General features: G+C 33.4%; 4 protein-coding genes across 11 annotated transcripts; 1 reads left to right on the top strand and 3 right to left on the bottom strand.

Annotated features, from left to right (window-relative positions):
- Nucleotides 1-1202: 1202 nt before the first annotated feature.
- LOC127249035 (MADS-box transcription factor 22-like) lies at nucleotides 1203-2141 on the bottom strand. Its single transcript, XM_051271628.1, has one exon. It carries the CDS (start codon nucleotides 2139-2141, stop codon nucleotides 1203-1205), a length of 939 nt encoding a protein of 312 aa, XP_051127585.1.
- A 1703-nt stretch (nucleotides 2142-3844) lies between these two features.
- Nucleotides 3845-8173, bottom strand: LOC127249329 (cysteine synthase-like). 5 transcript variants are annotated; one of them, XM_051272078.1, is made up of 10 exons: nucleotides 7896-8163; nucleotides 7694-7800; nucleotides 6167-6212; nucleotides 5755-6018; nucleotides 5540-5677; nucleotides 5415-5466; nucleotides 5071-5150; nucleotides 4915-4974; nucleotides 4752-4832; nucleotides 3845-4193 (listed from the first exon to the last, which is right to left on the bottom strand). In XM_051272078.1, the coding sequence occupies exons 1-10, from the start codon at nucleotides 7938-7940 to the stop codon at nucleotides 4101-4103; spliced, it is 966 nt and encodes a 321-aa protein (XP_051128035.1). In that variant the 5' UTR covers nucleotides 7941-8163; the 3' UTR covers nucleotides 3845-4100. The 5 variants fall into 5 exon arrangements, 4 of the variants coding, with proteins under 4 accessions (XP_051128035.1, XP_051128034.1, XP_051128036.1 ...); XM_051272077.1 differs by having other exon boundaries at nucleotides 6167-6224; nucleotides 7896-8162; XM_051272079.1 differs by lacking the exon at nucleotides 7896-8163 and having other exon boundaries at nucleotides 5755-6016; nucleotides 7694-7792.
- Nucleotides 8174-10528: 2355 nt separating this feature from the next.
- LOC127249115 (tRNA-specific adenosine deaminase TAD3) lies at nucleotides 10529-14899 on the top strand. 3 transcript variants are annotated; one of them, XM_051271757.1, is made up of 10 exons: nucleotides 10529-10890; nucleotides 11083-11243; nucleotides 11332-11383; nucleotides 11466-11539; nucleotides 12049-12170; nucleotides 12772-12854; nucleotides 12927-13023; nucleotides 13664-14101; nucleotides 14293-14405; nucleotides 14508-14899. In XM_051271757.1, the coding sequence occupies exons 2-10, from the start codon at nucleotides 11141-11143 to the stop codon at nucleotides 14689-14691; spliced, it is 1266 nt and encodes a 421-aa protein (XP_051127714.1). In that variant the 5' UTR covers nucleotides 10529-10890; nucleotides 11083-11140; the 3' UTR covers nucleotides 14692-14899. The 3 variants fall into 3 exon arrangements, with proteins under 3 accessions (XP_051127714.1, XP_051127713.1, XP_051127715.1); XM_051271756.1 differs by having other exon boundaries at nucleotides 12046-12170; XM_051271758.1 differs by lacking the exons at nucleotides 11332-11383; nucleotides 11466-11539.
- Nucleotides 14900-15217: 318 nt separating this feature from the next.
- On the bottom strand, nucleotides 15218-18327 carry LOC127249114 (probable serine/threonine-protein kinase WNK9). Of its 2 annotated transcripts, none has more exons than XM_051271755.1 (6): nucleotides 17857-18327; nucleotides 17727-17764; nucleotides 17018-17245; nucleotides 16698-16918; nucleotides 16463-16611; nucleotides 15218-16366 (listed from the first exon to the last, which is right to left on the bottom strand). In XM_051271755.1, the coding sequence occupies exons 1-6, from the start codon at nucleotides 17935-17937 to the stop codon at nucleotides 15368-15370; spliced, it is 1716 nt and encodes a 571-aa protein (XP_051127712.1). In that variant the 5' UTR covers nucleotides 17938-18327; the 3' UTR covers nucleotides 15218-15367. The 2 variants fall into 2 exon arrangements, with proteins under 2 accessions (XP_051127712.1, XP_051127711.1); XM_051271754.1 differs by having other exon boundaries at nucleotides 16463-16620; nucleotides 17857-18324.
- Between the last annotated feature and the right edge of the window lie 1076 nt (nucleotides 18328-19403).

Here is a 19403-nt window from a genome sequence, read left to right as displayed (position 1 = left end):
CGAAAATAAAAAATATAGACAAATTATTTGTGACGGAAAAAGTATAAATAAACACACATTCTTTTCAAAATACCAAAATTTCCAGTATATTTTGAATTTCATTACCAAAACAATATATTTAAGACTATATGTATAATAGTAGTATTAATTTTTTTTTTTTTTTTATCAAAATTTCCATAATTTCGAAACACAACACTTCTAATATTTTTTCTAAAATAGTAAATTTATAATAAAACACTTACCGACTCTTCGATAAAATATGAAACTAAAAAAAATATTTCCATTTCCGCTGTCGTACATTGTTGCCGTCATCGGGTTTTAATAGGTCACAACACGGAAGCCAGTCCGGCCATGGAAATCCGGCGAACATCCAACGCCGGCATAATAGAAGTGATTTTAATAAGTATCACTTCGGCGGCCAAAGCTTCGAAAAAGTACATTTCTTATGATCGTTACAATATCAGATCCATTAGTTTTTAAAGTTCGGATATTGTTTATTTTATTTTATTTTTAAAAAGTTTACAACGTAATTTAGTTATTTTTAATAAAAATATATTATTTATTCTCAAGAAAAAAAAAAGAAAAATTATATAAATCAAACGCCACAGTTTGTTTTTAATTTTAATTTGGGTATAAATTTTTTTTACTTACTTTTGTAATTAAATAATATTTTAATATAATATCTTGTTATTAAAAATTATAGAGCAAAATAAGAATTATTTATATTTCAAATCAAAACTAAACGCGATTTGTGATTTATATTTAAACAAAAAATTAAATATCAAAACAAAAGAAAAGGATAAACTTTATTTATTCTTATATGCATTAATAAATAAATTGTTGTTGATAATTTATAAAATAAAATAGAAAATTCAAGATCTTGTTTGAACAATTTACAACAATGTATTGATATACATGGAAAATAATTTTAATACGATACTCCCTCAGTAGTAATATATATATATATATATGTTAGATTTTTTTTTATGTCATCTAAAATATTCATGTTATTTTAATAAAAAACTTGTCTAATTTTTTCTAACATTTTACTATAAAAATGAAATGTAATTACCAAAAAATGCACACACATTCATGCCAAAAAAAAAATATATATTGTTGGATTTCTACTTTTACATGACGAAAAATAATAATTTATTTTAAACTTTTACCGCGTTATAATCTTATAAAGATCACAAATGATCTTAAGAATTGGTTCCGTTGCCGTCGCCGTCGCCGCCGCTTTTAGAACCATTGTCTGGTTTATGAGAAGAAGACTTACCATCATCATGGCCATCTTCACTTGGCCAATCTTGAGCTTGAGAAGTATTTGGAAGATAATTAGATGGACTAAAATTGAAATCCAAATTTTCACTTCCCGGAAATGGATCTTCTTCAAAATTAGGTCTTGAAAAGTTGAAAATATCATCGGGAATTTGTTCAAACTGATCCTGAACCAGCATATCAGAAGAAGAAGAAGGTCCCGGAAGTAATTGAAAGTTCGAGGACACGAGTTTTTCCGATTCGCTAATATTATCGGGCAAATCAGGATTAGTAGCAACGGGGTCATCAGTGGTCATGTCCGGAAAATCGGTGCAAAAAATACATTCCTCTTGTTGTTTTTCGGACATAGCAATGCCCGCGCTACCATTGTTCTTGATTTCCTTATTTTGGTTGGCGATTTGGGCACGGAGATTCTCGAAACAAGCGATCCATTCATAAACCTCGTCCTTATTAAGGTTTTCAAAAGTGGTTCGTTCCCACCAACCCTTTTTCCGAGTACCATCGAGGTATTTCTCTCTTTCTTTAAACTCTTCTTTCGTTGTTAGGACATCATCGAGTTGCTCGTTGAGTTGCTTGATTCGGGCCCGGGGAAAAATCTCGACAATTCGGGCATAATCGCTACAATGTTGGTTACGGTGTCTTCTAACTACCGACTCCATGTTTGGATGGAAAAATGAATGTGGAATGTTCGTAGGGGAGAAAATAATTATCCCAATATCGATACCGCACAGGGTGCTGAGCTCACTGGCCTTTTTGAAAAGGCCTAAGCGACGTTTTGAAAATGTGGGATACAAATCGTTCATATTTTCAATATATCTTATCGGGATTCTTTGACGACCTCTGCTTTGCCTGCCAGCCATTTTAGGAATAAAGAGTGAACGAAAAATTATAAACACCCGAATAAATATAAATGAAAATATAAGAGATGTGGAGAAAAATAAATTATATTTTAAAAGGAAATGATGAATTAAGGTGGAGTGAAGAGGTATTTATAGGAAAAATTACGTAGAGAGAGGACATGAGAGAATGAGAATTCATACAATTTATTTTATTTTTAAACTTATGGAAATAATAAATTAAATATAATTTATTTAAAATTATGCAAATTTTATTAGATTTGTGGCAATTATACAAAAATATTGGTGAAATGCAGTGCATCTGTGATTATAAGATTTAAACGTGTTCGTTTTAATTATCTATTTACTAGTAATTTTATAGATAAGATATATAGCAATTGAGAAAAGTAAAAATAATAATTAAAATGAACTACTTTATGTTATCTATTAAGAAAATATATCACTAAATTACCTATATTAAATTTAAATTTACTAAATAAATAATATAAAAACAGTGCACATAAATTACAATTTTGTAAACATAGAAATATAAATAATATTTTATTTTATTTATTTCTTTTTTTTTTTGTGGGGGGGTGGGGGGTAATTTTTTAATTCCATAGTTATTATTATTAATAAAAATAGAATTTATGTATATAAAATAAAAAAAAACAGTAAAATTTAGTTACATTTAACTTCACATATATGTAAATGCTAATTAAGTACTATAAAATTTTTTTACTTCTTTTTAATATGCATCTTTCAATCATTTGTTAATATTAAGTATACATATTATACATAAAATAATCAAATTTACATCTCAATTATTTTATATCATGATTATAATAAGGAATTTTCAATTTAAAATGTGTATAGTTCTAAAAACTCTCTTGTGTGTGTACATATATATATATATATATATATACTTATATTAAAAAAGATATGCCTCAATAAGAAATTTTTTTCTTATTTTTATAAAAGTAACAAAAATTAAGAAAATGAATAAAATAAAAATTAACATACAAAAATATAAATCGCCAATAATCAAGACATTAGAAAGAGTCTGATTTTGATTGTATTATCTTCCATCTTTCATAATATGGAAAATAAAATCCTAGTGATGAACATATGCATAGTATATTGTCACTAGTATATTGTCACACGGACTGATATTCCTGTCCCTGGTTGTCGGTCATAGTTCGTCACATGTGTGCGAGCCCCTGTCCTGTGCAGCCGACTAATGACCCATATCTTGGTGCACGTACGTGTTCCGCATTATTCTCGGGCGTGTTGCGCATAAGGGACGGCTGGTCTGGGCCTCAGTGCGGGCGTGGCTTAGGCGCTGGGCGTATCAGCTTTCGGACACGTTACAATATAGTAGTATGTAGACTTATGAACAAATATTATATTTATCTATTTCGTATATTTGCATTGATCGAGTCAAATTAACATCACAAAAATCAGATTGTATTTTTAAAATAAAAATAATTATTAAATATGATAGTAATATTTCAAAATAGTCCCTTCATCCTTTATAGAAACTCATACCGAACTATTTATATTAAACATTTATCATTATACTTTACTTTGAAAAAATAAAAATTACGATTATTGCATAGTAAAAAACTGACATTTGATTTTATGATATATTTTGACAGGCGAAATCAAAATCAGAAGACCGTGGAGGTTCAACCTTCACTGTATAGATAAACTTATAACAACGTTGATTAAGCAAGGATCGGAGTCATAGTATCGCGGCATTTCTTCATGTTTTGTCGATTTCGACTACAAATTCTTGAATTTACTAATATAACATTGAGTTTTCCAACGATCAATCGACGTGCGTGACAATAATCCAACGCCAAGTGGGAAAATGTATGGTACAATTATACGTTAAGAATTCTTACATACAATTGGATCAATCCCTCCCTTCCGTTGTCCGGAGGGAGCTCAAGTTGTCGAAAAGTTTCTTACAAAACCTGTTCATGGCTCAACAGTCATGTTTTCAGCCTCTTTTCTGATCGAATCAAAAAGCTCCGTTGATAAATACCGCTCGCCAAAGCTCGGGAAAAGTGTCTGCGGTCATCGAGCAACGATTCGCGTCAAAACATCTTCCTTAAAAATAACATAGTACTATGTGTTTTTGTTTTGTGAGATTGTTGCAAAAGAATTTGTTTTTATGTGAAATATAAAGAATTGTTTAGATAATATAAAAATAATAAATATGAAAAGTGTAGTAATTTTTTTGAAAAAAAAAATCGTGTGAAAGGAAATTAGAGAAAGAACAAAGACTATATTTTCCCATATAATAATATATTTCACACAAACACATTATCAATTGATTTCAGAATATGAGAATATTCATATAATAATATAGCGTGAATGGTAAACACATAATTTCAATGAACACTATATTGTGTTAATTTTTCTTATTTATTTTTTTATGACGTAGGAAATTACAGTCGTTATTCTAACAGTGCACTCTGGCGAACCCTCAGTTGAAACTAATCAGTACCCTAATCATCTCCAAGTGCGCTATACTAAAAAACTCAAATTTATTTCATATTTTGTATTTGTATTTGTATTATATTAACATAAATAATGTGTTGTTGATTAATATTTTAGCGTACTTACAACGATAAGTTTTCCTGCATTTTCGGGGCGTTTGGCTATTGAAAGTGCGGCTGCTGCTGCAGCACCCGACGATATCCCCATCTGCGCAAAGGATGGATTGAGATTCGAACGATGACGATAAAAATATTAGTAAGAGCGTGGGATCATCGAATTTGCAGCTCACCAACAACCCCTCTTTTAGCGCGAGTAGTTTCGCTGTCTCAATGGCCTCTTCGCTCGATACCTTTCACGATGAAATAAGAACATCAAAAGTTAAAGCTTTTCTTACAACACAAAAGAAGTCGACATTATGATTGCTCGAATGCATACTAAGTCTTACTTGAAGTACTTCGTCAATGAGAGCAACATTAAGAACATCGGGAATAATTCCAGCGCCGATTCCTTGAATCTTATGTTTACCTTTGAAAAACAAATTAAGCCAATCGAATTCCATGAACTTGAAACTAAAAGAGTCTAATACGCTCGGTTTACATACGCATTTTTAGAATTTCGGACACTATTCATCAATAGTAACTTTTTTTTAAAAAAAAAAACATCGTATCAAAATACAATTTTTCTTCTCACAAAACATTGCATCAAATATTCAACTTTTTATTATTTCCAGAATTTTCCAAAAACTCAAAAACTTCCGAAGATTCTATATGACATACCAACGAAACTCACCCGGCTTTCCTCCCGAAAGAACAGCACTTTCAACCGGCTCCACACCATATAACTAAACCAATCAACTAAGTAAGCAAAACCCCGACGATTTTAACATAAACCGAGCAATTTTCAACAAGTCGAACCTTTATGTTAGGATTCTGTTCTTTAAGATATCTTCCTACGCCGGTGATAGTTCCTCCGGTGCCAATCCCACAAACAAATGCATCGACCTTTTCATTCGATCCTTTCCATATCTCCGGCCCGGTAGTTTCATAGTGTATCTAAAACATAAATAAAACAGAGACATTAAGATTGCTCATTCGCCAAACTAACATCAGATATCATCAAAACACATTACCTTGGGGTTCGAAGGGTTTAAGAATTGCTTAAGTATATAAGAGTTCGGCGTCTTCACATGAATCTCCTCAGCTTTCTGAATCACTCCTTCGACTCCCTTGGCAGGATCTGTTAGCACCACTTTGGCGCCGAATGCCAGGAGAATGATTTTGCGTTCGAAGCTCACGTAAGAAGGCATTGTGACGATGAGCTTGTATCCTTTAATGGCAGCTATAAACGCCAGGCCTATACCGGTGTTGCCACTCGTAACTTCGATCACAACACTCTTCGACAAAACTCAGGCAATCAGATAGAGATTTATGTTTCATGTAAATTTCACATAGAACCTTAACATTTCCTGCTCAAATCAGGATTTGATTGAATGAACTATTCACAAAAATGGATTTGCAGATTCAGATATGGAGATATTATACCTCTCCTGGTTTGATGAGTCCTTGTGCTTCAGCATCTGCAATCATACTGTAACCGATTCTGCTCGAAGAATTCCAAGTGTTACTTTATCATAATTTCGAAATTGCATTTCTTTTTTTCTTAATGTAATGATGAAATAGGCTTCTATTTATAAATGTGATCTAATTTAAAGAGTCGTATAAAAATATAGAAAAGATCTAAAGATCATACAACTAGAATTTCTCAATAAATCAAACAATGACGTAGCCAGAATTGTCCGTTGAATCTGAGTCTTGGACTCTCAACACAGTAAAATGCCCACCCGTCACCCAGTCAATAAAGTACATTTCATAGTCCAAGGATATGGCGACTTACCCATTTAGTGATTAAGTGAATTTAACAACTCTCAACAGAATTAGAATCGAAAATAAAGCTCTCAACACTGTTATAGTCATAAACAAGACGGTCACCACAGGTAAAAAATTCAAAAACAAGACTCTTATCATAGTTAAAGTCGGAAATAAGGTTCTCAAAGCAGTTAGAGTTGAAAAAGAAGAGCTCTGGGCAGAAACAGAACGTAGGATCGAAGGTCAAAAGCTCAAATTTAGGAGGCCACCTAATACATTTCTATCGGGATCTCAAAATGAGGAAGTCACATTGTGTTTTTATGTGGTTTTTTCAATATTTTTCACTATACAATGAATTTTTTTCAGAAAATATCGAATCAAAATGCCTATTTTTTATTTTTCATATTATACCAAAATGTGTTTTTAAACTGTTTTTTAATCCCATAAAACTAGTTTCATAGGTAAACACCTTCTGTAGTTTTAGTCCTCCGGCGCCGTAGACACCAGCGTGGCTCGCCGGAGGTGATGTGTCCGCCAGGGGTCCAGCCAGGTCAGCTACACCTGACGAACACGTGGATTTTTTTATTTTTTATTTCATTTTTTAAAATTTTTTTAAAAATTATTTTTAATTTATTTTATTTTTAATTTTATTTGCACTTTTTTTATTTTTTTATTTGGTCCAATAAAAAAATTTAAAAAAATGAAAAAAAATAAAAATCCGCATGTCCGTCAGGTGTCGCTGACCTGGCAGGACACTGACGGACACGTCACCTCCGGCGAGCCACGCAGGCGTCTCCGACGCCAGATGACTAGAACAACAAAAAAAATTTTCACTTATGGGACTAAAACAACAAAAATGATAAGGGGGTCTTAGGGAGTAAAAAAACAGTTTACTGTACATTCAAACATATCTTATATCACATAAAACATCTCTTAGAATTAAAAATTTTTACCTTAAAATGTATAATAAATCGAAATGGTTGAATGTATATTGCATTTGTAGAATTTGAAAGTTGATTATTTATAAATGTGATGCAGATAAAATCAAATCAAATCTAAATAAGTTTACAACAAAATAATATCAGATCATTGTAAAATATCTCAAGCACAAAAATTAGAAGGAAGTATCGAAACGATATAAAACTGGAATCCGATAATCAAGCAACTGGCTAACATAATTGATAACGAAATCGAATTGAATACCTATCCTTAACGCTGGAGCAAGGCGCCATGGATTCGAGCTTGGCCGCGACACGTGCGACGCATCCGTCCACGTTATTCAGGTACACCATCGGAGTATCGCCAATCAACTACCAATTTCAGGTAAAGGATAACAATGAAATTACACGAAAACCTAAATATCCGAAAGAATTGGGGATGGATTGTTTTGCAGAGGATCGATTACTTCAGTTACATCCTTCGCGATTCCGCTGATTTCGGCCGACGCCATATCTGCGCAATTTGAAGAAGAGGAAGAAGAACTTCGAGCGGATTCACCAAATCCCCAAAATTTCAGAGCCTTTTATTTCCACCATTATCATAAGCAGCAGCAGCAGCAAATTCCCACCACAAGTCGGTGGCAGAAGTCACAAGGCACTATTTAGATTATTGACTTTTCGTACGTTTGGTAAAATGAAAAACTCCCGCGCATGTCTTCCCCATTGCCCAAAACGTACGGAACGGAACTTCCATTAATGAAGAGGCCCCGTTCGTTGAATGAGCCATCGCTGTTAATATACTACTTTCGTATTAAAAGTGTGTTTAATTTTAGTTTTTCTTTCTAAATTGTGTTTGTAGCGTATTTAAAGTTCAATCATTTTACAACAGTTAATTATTTATTGTTGATAACGGGCGTATGAATTCTAGCTGTAGTTGCGGTTCATTTATTACGACATATTTGTTGCAACTCATGTTGATCAATCCGACGTATCCCAAAAAGGAATATCATTTTTAGAGAATTTCATTTAGTTGTTTAAATACACTGTTAATCCCAATTTTTTTCCCCAAAAATATTAAATCAAACACCTATTTTTTATTTTTTATATTATACTTAAAAATCAATTTTACATTCAAAACATCACTGTCAACATTTATTCATATCACATATACAATTATTCAAATCTCAACTCAAAATTCAAATCCCCAAACAAACACACCCTAGTAGATTTTATGGAATTTTATTGAGAAAATATAGTAGAGTCAATATACAGATTTATTTAGAATGATATTTTCCAAATCTGTCATTCTTACCTTGTATGTTAATTAGGACAAATGTAGTGGGAAGATTTGGGAGAGTAATTATAGAAATATTTTTTGAAGTAACAATCATTTCAACGTGAGAAAAAGAGATATGCAATATTGAGGATATAGATGGCTTGTTGAACAACCTTATGTAGGGGGTGAGTGCTCTAGAATAGTATCTAGTACAACTCTATTGTAATCTCGATTTTGATCTTGATGAAAAGTAATATTGCCTGGATTGGTACCCCATACGTAGATCTTCGATGGGTCGAACTGAATTAATAATTTGATTGTCATTTATTTTTCGATTACAGTGTGTGGTTTGAACCTTCCACAAATATTATAACTCTGCTTGCAATGCTCGAATTCTTTCTACGAAAATATGGTGCAATTTTATATTATTAAATATTTAAAATGTTTGAGACCAACATTTATTGTATTTATATTATATTATAGTAATATTGTATATTATATTTATCGGTTAATTACACGATGTAGTGTCAATATATATTGAATTATATGTATATATATATTGACACAAATATACTATGTCTAATAAAAAAGTTAATTATTTAATTAAAATATTAATTTTTATATTATTAATATGACCTCTCGTATCCAATATAAAAAAATACATTTACAAGAAAACCTACAAATTAAATACACTCTAAATTTTTATTCAATATCTATTTTCACTATTACCACGTATGAACTCCACATATTAAACAAGTTCAATCATTTTTAGTTTTCTATCTGATATTTATTTTTATCTATTTAGGATGTGTTTGTTTGGATTGGATTTACATTATTTATTCAATTTTTTTCCCTAAAAAATATCAAATCAAACACCTATTTTTTATTTTTTACATTATATTAATCAATTTTACATTCAAAATATCACATCAACACCTATTTATATCACATCATACAACTATTCAAATTCAAAATTTTTACTATTCAAATTCCAACTCAAAAACCAAACCCCGAACAAACACACCCGCATCATTCTGTGTTATTGTACTATTTTTAATCTAAAAATTATTGATGCGTTTATTTTATGTTTGTTAATGTCGATATATTCTTTGAATTAGCTATGGACAACTAATTAGTGAGCTCAAATAAAAATTCAAATTAAGGTTGTGTTCTTTTTATGGATTTTTGACGAGACTTTTATTATTTAAATTATTTTTTTTAAAAAAAAATTAAATTAAATAATTATTTTTTATATTATATTACAAATTTATTTTACATTTAAAATATAAAATTCTTATTCCATCAAATAACTATTTAAATTTAATTTTTTACTGTTAAAAAATATAAACTAAAAAATTCAAAACCCATAAACAAACATAATATTAATATCTTATTTAAAAGGAATTTCAAAACAGAAACAAACTGTGTTTGTTTACCAAATTTTTATAATTTTATATTCAAAACACTATATTAATATATATATTTATATTACATTTATACAATTATTAAAAATCAAAATTTTTAATATTCAAATGTCGAACTAAAATTCAAAAATCAAACAAACACAAATTATTGCAGTGTGTTTGTTTGGGGGATTGAATTTTAAATACACTATTCATCCTATTTTTTTAAAAAATATCAAATTAAACATCCATTTTTTATTTTTTATATTATACTAAAAATCAATTTTACATTCAAAACATCACATCAACATTTATTTATATCACATTATACAACTATTCAAATTCAAATTTTTTATTATTCAAATCTCAATTTAAAATCCAAAAACTTTAAACAAACACACCCTTAAATTACAGGGTTTCTGACCTAAACCTTCAAAGCCGCCGCCCCATTTCTTCTTTCTTCTTCCCTTCATTCTTTTCCTTCTTCCTTCTTCTTCTTCCCTCCGCTGCTGCTTCCGCTTTCATCTCCACCACTCACTGCTTCACCGACCGCCGTCTCTACAGCCGTCTCCGCCGTCGCTGCTCGTCCATAGTTGCCGTCTCCACTTCACGCCCCGATTGAGAAAAGAACAAAACCAAAATTGGCCGAACCGCCGGTTCGAACTTCAAACCGGCGGTTTGAAAAATCTGAACCGAAACCGGCAGTTCAAAACCAGTTGGGAAAGTCTCTGGTCGTCTTCTTCAGCCCGCTTCGTCTACTGCAGGGAAATGTGTGAGAAAATTGTAAGTTGAATCCTTTCCCTCCTTCCATTGAGGCTAAAGTAAAATCAACTGTGAGAAATTGCCGAAATTTATTGCTGTTTTGTTATTTCGATTCGGAAATGATTTGGAAGATACCGATTCGATTATTGACATTGCTTTGTGATTTCGCACAATTTCCAAAAAGTGACTACCTTTTTCATTATTTCTTCGCAGCTGCCTACAAAGTTACAAGTACAGTGGCGTTGAGCATTTTCACATTTTGATCTTCACGATGAATGGCAGTGTTGATGAGACAGCTACGAATTCATGGGAGAACTGGAAAATTATTCACATTCCAGAGAAACCTCCGGTTCCTCCTAATCTGCAAAGCACTGGTATGTATTCTGTTTTCTAACTGTGATTTCCTTCTTCGATTCCAGTTCTTAAACTTTCTTAATTATCAGATCTTTTTTTATTGTGCAGTGGATGTGCTTGTTTCAGCAATCGAACCTAAGTTTGCTAATTCTGTCATAAGGTTTGCTGTCATTTGAACCTCAAATTCTGTATCCATTTTTTAAACAAGTTCATGCTCCAATTCCTATGATATATGTTGTTAGGAAGTTAAATCATATAGCACCATTAGAAGGTCTCCGCCATGTGAAGCGCATACGCAAGACTTGTCTTGATGGAGGTTGTTTGCTTCTCTACTGATAAGTGTGTCTGCCTAAGTGATATTGATTTCCGATTGCTGCTTTCGATTTTGAAGGTGATCTATCATTAGTTGAAAATTGGCTGTGGGAAACACCAGGAAAGACTTGCAAACAATCTAACAACAATGAAGTGAAATTGTTTTTGCAGCTTTGCATTTGACGATATTACTGTGCTGTGAAAAATGTTTTAAAGCTCGGTGGCATGGTTTTCATTGTTCAGATTATTCCCTTAGTGTAGGTATTTTGTTCTTTATCATGAGAGGGTTAATTTAATGGCTTTAGAATTGGCCACAATTTTGCTAATTTTCTTCGTCTGTTGAACTGGTCCTTACATCATTCGAATGCATAGACTGGAAGTTGACAGTTGTTTCTTTTTCGGATTTTGAATTTTAATCCAGACTTGAATTCTGGATTTTTCCATTTTGGTCTACTGAGTCTTGGAGTGTAATTGTTAGTAAATTTGGTTCGTGACGATGTTGGTATGTAGCAGGGAAGTATCAATTATTTGTGATCTTATGCCTGGCTTCTGGAACTGAGGATGAATCCCACTCTATGCCGGAGGAAGTGCTGGAGCTTGTGAATACATATCAATTGAGTACTTTCGTCGCTAAAGTAGGTCATTTCTTTTATCTTCTAGCTTTATGTGACTTCTATTTGACTGTTCCATGCTCATGGTTGCCACTTCTTCTTGCCCTTGAAACCGAAAAATGCCTACAATGACCTTTTGGAATTAACTTATATTTCTGATATACACTAGTTTATGATCCATATTGTTACATTATTATTCATTAGTTAGTCACCCGGCTTTACCTTTACTCTTTCCCCTCATCTTATAACGATGATGTGTTTTTGAAGAAAGAGACTGTGATAATGGTTAGGATCAACTACAGCTTTGAGTTATTGTCTTCTCTGTGTGTCTTTTTACTCATGGGACTTATTTGTTGTAATTTTCAAAAGTATTATCTTGTTACCTCTGTGCATCTAATCATTTTGTTCAAGCCTTTGCATGCCTAAGTTATGAGTTTTTTTTGTCAATGATCTGTGTTAAATATTCTTATCTGCTGCTTCAAATGAATGTTTATTAAGGAAAATGACTGTTCGTTAAATGTTGGTTGTGGCTTGTGAACTAAAATTATATCATTTTAAACTCTTTTATTAAATTGAGCCTGATTTCTTTGAAGCGTGGCTGCTTACCCTTTGTTTTATGGTTCAGGTAAGCAGATATGCTGCATCGACGAAGGAAGAATGGGAAGAACAATGCAAGTTGTGGCCAACTTCTTTTCATCCACCTACTTAGTGAGTTACTTAAAATATCAATTTATTGCGTTCCAACATAACTACAGAGTTCTAATACTCCTCACGTTTCAGCAATATTGAGGGAATAACTGGCTTTAGTGAGGAGGATCTGATATCAGTTTCCAACTTCATGAAGCTTGCTGTTAGTATTGCTAAATATGGAGCTTCAGTAAGTACTCACTGCCTGTAGCTTGCTGCAAAGTACATCCTAATATGTTGTAGTTATAATCTTTGTGGTGTATTTGCATGCATGTTTTGTGGCGAAGACTTCCCTTTTACTGTTTCGTTTCTTTTGCTTTCCTATGTAATTGACTTTATTAAAAGCGATATGATTATATCTGTATGATATGTGGAAAAAACTGTAGTACTGTATTTGATTATGTGGAGGATGAATGTCTTCTCATTTCCAAAATTTCACTGCTTATTTTTCATTGTTTTTTCAGTTTCAACATTTGATCTGCTGTTATACGTGTGTAAGGGTAGACGATGCATAAAAGAATCACTTTTAATTAACATTAAGTAGTACTTTGGCCAACACTATCATTAAGTTGATCGGATTATGATTTCTCTCACTTCTCTCCCCTTAATTTATTTATTTTGTGTGCGTGTGCAGAAGCTCACTTTACCAACTAAGCTAATTTGTAGCCTTCAAGAAGTAGATCTGGAGCTTGAATATATTCTGTTGTTGTAGTTCTACTATGCAATACATATATATATATATATATATATACATATTCTGTATTTTTGAGGTATTGATTTATTGTTTGCTAGTTGTTCTGTCAATTATACACGGACTTTTTTTTTGGCAGCTTGTCAATGCTGCTGTCATTGTGGACCCTTCAACTAGACAGGTTATTGCTAGCGCTAGTGATCAAGGCTCGTCTGCTTTTACGAACAGTACAAGCAAGGAATTGTGTACTTCAGAGCATCCTGAAGCCATTGCAAAGATGAATCCATCTGAAATGACACAAGATCCAATATCTCTGTCAAAACATTCAAATGGTGCAGAGAAATCCTATACGAATGTATCTTGTTTGAATCCGTGGAGATGGCCTGAACAACAATATGAGAATCTTTATTCTTGGCACCCATTACGACATGCAGCCATTGTAGCAATTGAAAATTCTGCTGCAAGGGATAGGCTCCTTTTTCCTGTGATTGAACAAAGTACAGAATTTGCCCAAGAGGATTGTAGGGTGTCTTCTCCAACCGGCTCTCCTTTAAAACGACAAAAGATTAATGCCAATGTAAGCTTCCTCTCTATTTTGCAGTTGGTTAACATAGATTTGGCCTCAGCCAAAGGCAATTAGTACAACTAATTTTTTAATTCTGTTGATAGATATGCAGGTATGAAGTGTCGCGTCATCTAATTTAAAATAATAGCTGTACTTACTCGCAAAATAGTCCATTGAGACCTCAATTACGATCCATCTTTCAGGTAACAGATGATGAGAACACGGACGATTGTAGGAATGGCATGTGTTGTGACTCAACAAGGCCATATTTATGTACAGGCTATGACATCTACTTTGTCTGGGAGCCGTGCGTTATGTGAGTTCTCTGTACCAACAAAAAAAATCATATATAGTCAGTTTTTACTGTTCTTGAATGATCTTTATCCATTTTATTTGTTTTATTCTTCTGTGAATTTAGGTGTGCAATGGCGATTGTTCATCAGAGAATCAAACGTGTATTCTATGCTTTCCCAAACCCAAACAACGGTGCACTGGGAAGTGTTCACAGATTGCAGGGAGAGAAGAGCCTGAATCATCACTATGCTGTTTTCAGGGTCTTGATTCCTAAAGACTTCCTTAATATCGAACTACCAGGAGCCTGAATATATCAATCTACTTGAAGTTCTAAAATATCTCAATATCTTTATTACTCCAACATTTGGAAAATTGAACTTCTTCAAATGTTCTAACCTTAATTACTATGCTGTGGTATTGGTTTTTTATTATATTAGAATCTGGAAGTACGCCGATACCGTGAATCTTGTTTTTTCAGTTCCAGTTTTTACTTCCTATATAAGGTTGTTTCTTTGAGCCGGAGGTGTTAATGGCACAATACCTGTAGATTCTTCAATCTTTAGAAGTCAATATGTTGTGAATATAATGTTTTTTGATTGCTTTCGATTTCTAAAAGTCGATATCTCCTGCCATGCGACTATTATCAGTGAGCTGCTCAGCCTCAGGTATATAGAAAAGCATAAACGATCATCTTTATCTCGATTTTTCCTACGCTTAAATTGCTTTGAAGTTCATTTCCATGTTTTCATGTATATAAGATTCTGGGGCAGGCATTACTCGTTCGTAGATCGACTTTACTAAGCAAGAAGAAGCTGCTGCTGCTGGTGGCGAATGTTGTAAGAATGAATAGTAAGTTTTCTTTGGACCCTTTAAATGTACATGCTTCATTTTCAATCTCTCCGCCATTTTCAGTCGAGAATCTACAGTCTCCGAAAACTGAAAAAACACCTAGTCGAAATTGTCTCAATTAAAAGTTGACGAGGTTTAGAAGTCTGTAGCATCAACTGGTAGAGAAGTAGTCGGCGTATGTTGTAGCAGCATGCTCGAGTAGAAACCCTTTGCCGTCACCATGTGCATGGGATTACAAGAACTAAACGAGCATCCGAATCCGTGTATCTTCTGCTTCATCACACCCTTGTTTTCAGAATCCAAATGTGTGAATGCCGAAATTGATATAGTCTCATATTCATCTTTAGCTCCGGTCGGAATCTGCTTATTTGTCGCTCGTGCTTTGCTGTCAGTATCTGATGTCGAAGACTCGATCTTTTCACCGGGTGCTCTTTCGTGGTTACTGTAGCCGAGTGAAGCATCGTTACTGTCATGGTGCTCAGAGCCTTCGGATTGGTCGATCGTCTCTTCGAAATGGCTGTGCATTGATCTTGGAGGTTCGATGTTCTTACACAACTCGTCAGATGGAAGACTTCCGGTTTCTTCGATGCAGGTACCACATTTCCATTCCGGCACCAATGCAGCGATTTCTCCGTCAATCATTTCTGCGATTTCGGTAACATCTTGGTCCATGATGTCCAACTCGGCCACCATTTCCGTCGCGACACAAAGGGCCGAGTCAGTATCCGTGTCGAAAGGGAAGTATATGTTCCGGACATGGCCTTGTTTATCCGCAATTCGGAGCCTCAAGAAGATGTAGCCGTCCTCGTTCTTCCTCCCTTTGATGGTGATGTCGACGTTTTCCAGGTGATGATCTTCTCGATTCGCTAATAAATCTGCGCTAGCCGATTCGTAGTCTTGATGTGATTCGTGTTCTTTCTGATAAAATTTATAGTGTTGGTTCAAGTAGCTGTTGACGATGCCCGATTCCTCGATTGATGGCCTCGGATCATAACCGTAGTTGTCGATTTGGAGGAATGGGTCATGGAGAAGCTCCCGGGCAGACAGCCTGTCGGCAGCCGTCACCAGACATTTCTCGACAAATCTACGTACTTCCGGATCCTTCACCTTGTAGAGGGCGTCAGGTTTCTTGCCCTGAAGACACATCGATACGAGGTAAGCAACATGAACCTCTCATTCAATTGGACATCGTAAAGAAAATGGGAAAATAAGTCGGGAGTTCGTTCTTACGGATACGACTTTCTTGTAAATCTGCACCGGATGCGTACATTCGCTATAAGGATACTCCAACGTTACCATCTCGAGCATACACATCCCGAATGAATATATATCAACTAGCTCATTGTATTCCTCTCCATACACCTCCGGTGCCATGAATTCTGGCGTCCCTGATCAAACTAGTGACGTTCAGATCACGAAAGCAATTTTAATTCGCAAGAAACTCAGTTGGGGTTCGAACCCTCACCGACACAATGTGCGACGTGCGTTTTCCTTAAAATCGCCGCGAGGCCAAGATCGCCAATCTTGACCTCGCCGTGGTTCCCATTGACGAAAATGTTGTCGCACTTAAGGTCTCTATGGATCACAGGCGGGTCGAGACTGTGCAAATACGCGAGCCCTTGGAGTATCTGTCGACACCACTTCTTGATCGCCCGAACATTCAATTTCTTGTGCTTCAACCGATACCTATGTTTTAAGGACAAATGGTTGTTCAATGAATGCTCGAATTCTGACACGATCGAATCGAATGGATATATATATCGGGACAAGTATGTAATATCTTACTGTCGGAGAGTGCCGGAAGTGAAGATCTCGGTGACGAAATTAATGTTTCGATTGGAAGTGTCGACCCAAGAAGTGTGGAATTGGATAATGTTCGAGTGGTTTAAGGTTTTGAGAAGATGTATTTCGCAGTAGAGTCTTTCGAGTTCTTCGGGGCTTTGTAAGAAGTCGTGAAGCTTCACTTGGTTCCATGCTACTTCGATCCCTTCGTATTCATCGAATGCTCTGTAACTGCATCAACAATCGTAATTTAAATTAAATTAAACTAAAAAAGATTAATTATATCCGATCAAAATAAATAATGAGATTTATGACAGGATTATTACTACGATTTATATCTATTGATCTTGTCATTTTAATTAGTTCATATAAAATGACCTCGTACCACTATATTTGGTAAAAAATTCAATTTTTTTATCTTTTTGAAAATTCTATCAACAATATTTTTTTTCTATACTTACAACATTGATTCTACATTGAATAAAATAAATAAATAATTCAATTCATTGTTGTAAACCAAAAGTGACATTACTAATTCTAAAAAACATCAAATTTTTCCCTTATAAAAATTACAAAAACAATAATATATTATTCTTTTTACTTTTCATGCCAAAAAAAAAAAACAAAAAAAAACTTGAACATATTTTCCAAGGGAGTAATTAACAACAAAAGTTTGTCATAAATAACAAAGAAGATCTTGATGCATACATACACTGTCTTTGAAGCCCCTTTTCCAAGAATCTCATCATACTGCAAATCCAATCAAATCAAATTAAGACAATCAAACATTCATTAAACTCAAGAAGATAATTCAATAAAAATAAAATTAAATTAAATCGTACCCTTCCATATCTTCCAGTTGGATCAACTTCCACAAACCCTAAATCATCTAAATCATCAAGATCACTTCCACCGCTACTCATGATACCTTAATTACAATATATATATATATATGTATGAACTGGTTTATCTTAGGGAACTGAAGGAAGACAGGAGAAAGAAAGAAAGAACAGAAAAACCCACTAATCAATATACAAATATTTTCTTGAAAATATCCAAAAACTGCAAATACCCTAAATGGGATTTTTCAGAAACCCTCGAAGGAAAGAAGAAGAAGAAGAAGAATAGGTAAGAAAGAGTCTTTGAAGATGATGAACAATTAGGACAATAGTAGCAACAGCAAATCTTGCCCCCATAAAAACAGCCCACAGACAGCTCTACCCCATACCCTAATCAAGACAAAAAACCTTTGCTTTCTCCTCCACCACTTTCTATCTCATCTCTACCCATCTCATCACGAGATGTAATAAAAACCCCTTTTCCCTAAAAGAATCCACAAAAAAAATAAAGGTAAAAAATTAAAGAAAATAAAAATAAAGAACCACACCTTCCACACAAGAACACAGTCATTTTGACTTCAAACTTTTTCCTTTCTTTTGTGGGGTTTTATTTTTATTTTATTTTATTTTATTTTATTTTGTGGGGTTGGAAAGTTTTTTGTGTGTGTGTACACATGGCCATGTGGAAGCATGTGTTGCTCATGGATTTGTCAAGACAGGACAGACAATGGCCTGCACATCACAGCTAGCATGTAGGGACAAGTATTATTGTTGTGGTCCATGGATCTCAGGTCCAGATGCGCCGACTGGGTGGAGGAATATGCGCGTTGGATCTGTGGTCCCTGGCGCTTGTATGAATTAGTAGTGTTTTACTGTGTACGTGGCGTGTCGTCTGTAAGAAGTTGGTACGGTACGAATAATTGTGGTACTGTTTTAACGACACTTAGACGGATTCAACGTGTCTTTGTTTTGGAAATGGATTTTGATTTGAAATTTAAATAGGTAAAATTTTGAATTTAAATAGTTGTATGATGTAATATAAATAAGTGTTGATGCGATATTTTAAATATAAAATTAATTTTTAATATAATATAAAAATAAAAAATAGATATTTGATTTGATATTTTTTGAAAGAAAAAAATAGGATGAATAATGTATTTGGGGGAAAATTTCCCGACAAACACACCCTTAGATTATCACGAAGCTTTAAGGCTCTGTTTAGTCCTCGAATTTTACGCTAATCTTTTTTTTTTTAATTATCTAAAAATATTAATTTAAATAATCATCTATTAAATTTATATTTATTTAAGTTTATTACGAATTTAATTAATTATTATATTGAAACGTAGTACTAATTAACAAAAGATTGTAAAAATATTTTTATTAAATAATATTTTTACAAAAATTATACAAATATAAAATTATTTTTAATATTAAATAAAATGATCAAAAGATAAACGTGATCCTAAATGGCAGACAGAAGGAATATTTTTTTCTTCAATCATTCAAATTTACTTTATTTTTTTATTGTTTTTTAATATAGTCTTCTT

This window comes from Andrographis paniculata, unplaced genomic scaffold (genome assembly GCF_009805555.1).
Source record: "Andrographis paniculata isolate CXL003 unplaced genomic scaffold, ASM980555v1 Contig35END, whole genome shotgun sequence".
Classification (NCBI taxonomy): domain Eukaryota; kingdom Viridiplantae; phylum Streptophyta; class Magnoliopsida; order Lamiales; family Acanthaceae; genus Andrographis; species Andrographis paniculata.
This window is presented reverse-complemented; position numbering and strand designations above follow the sequence as displayed.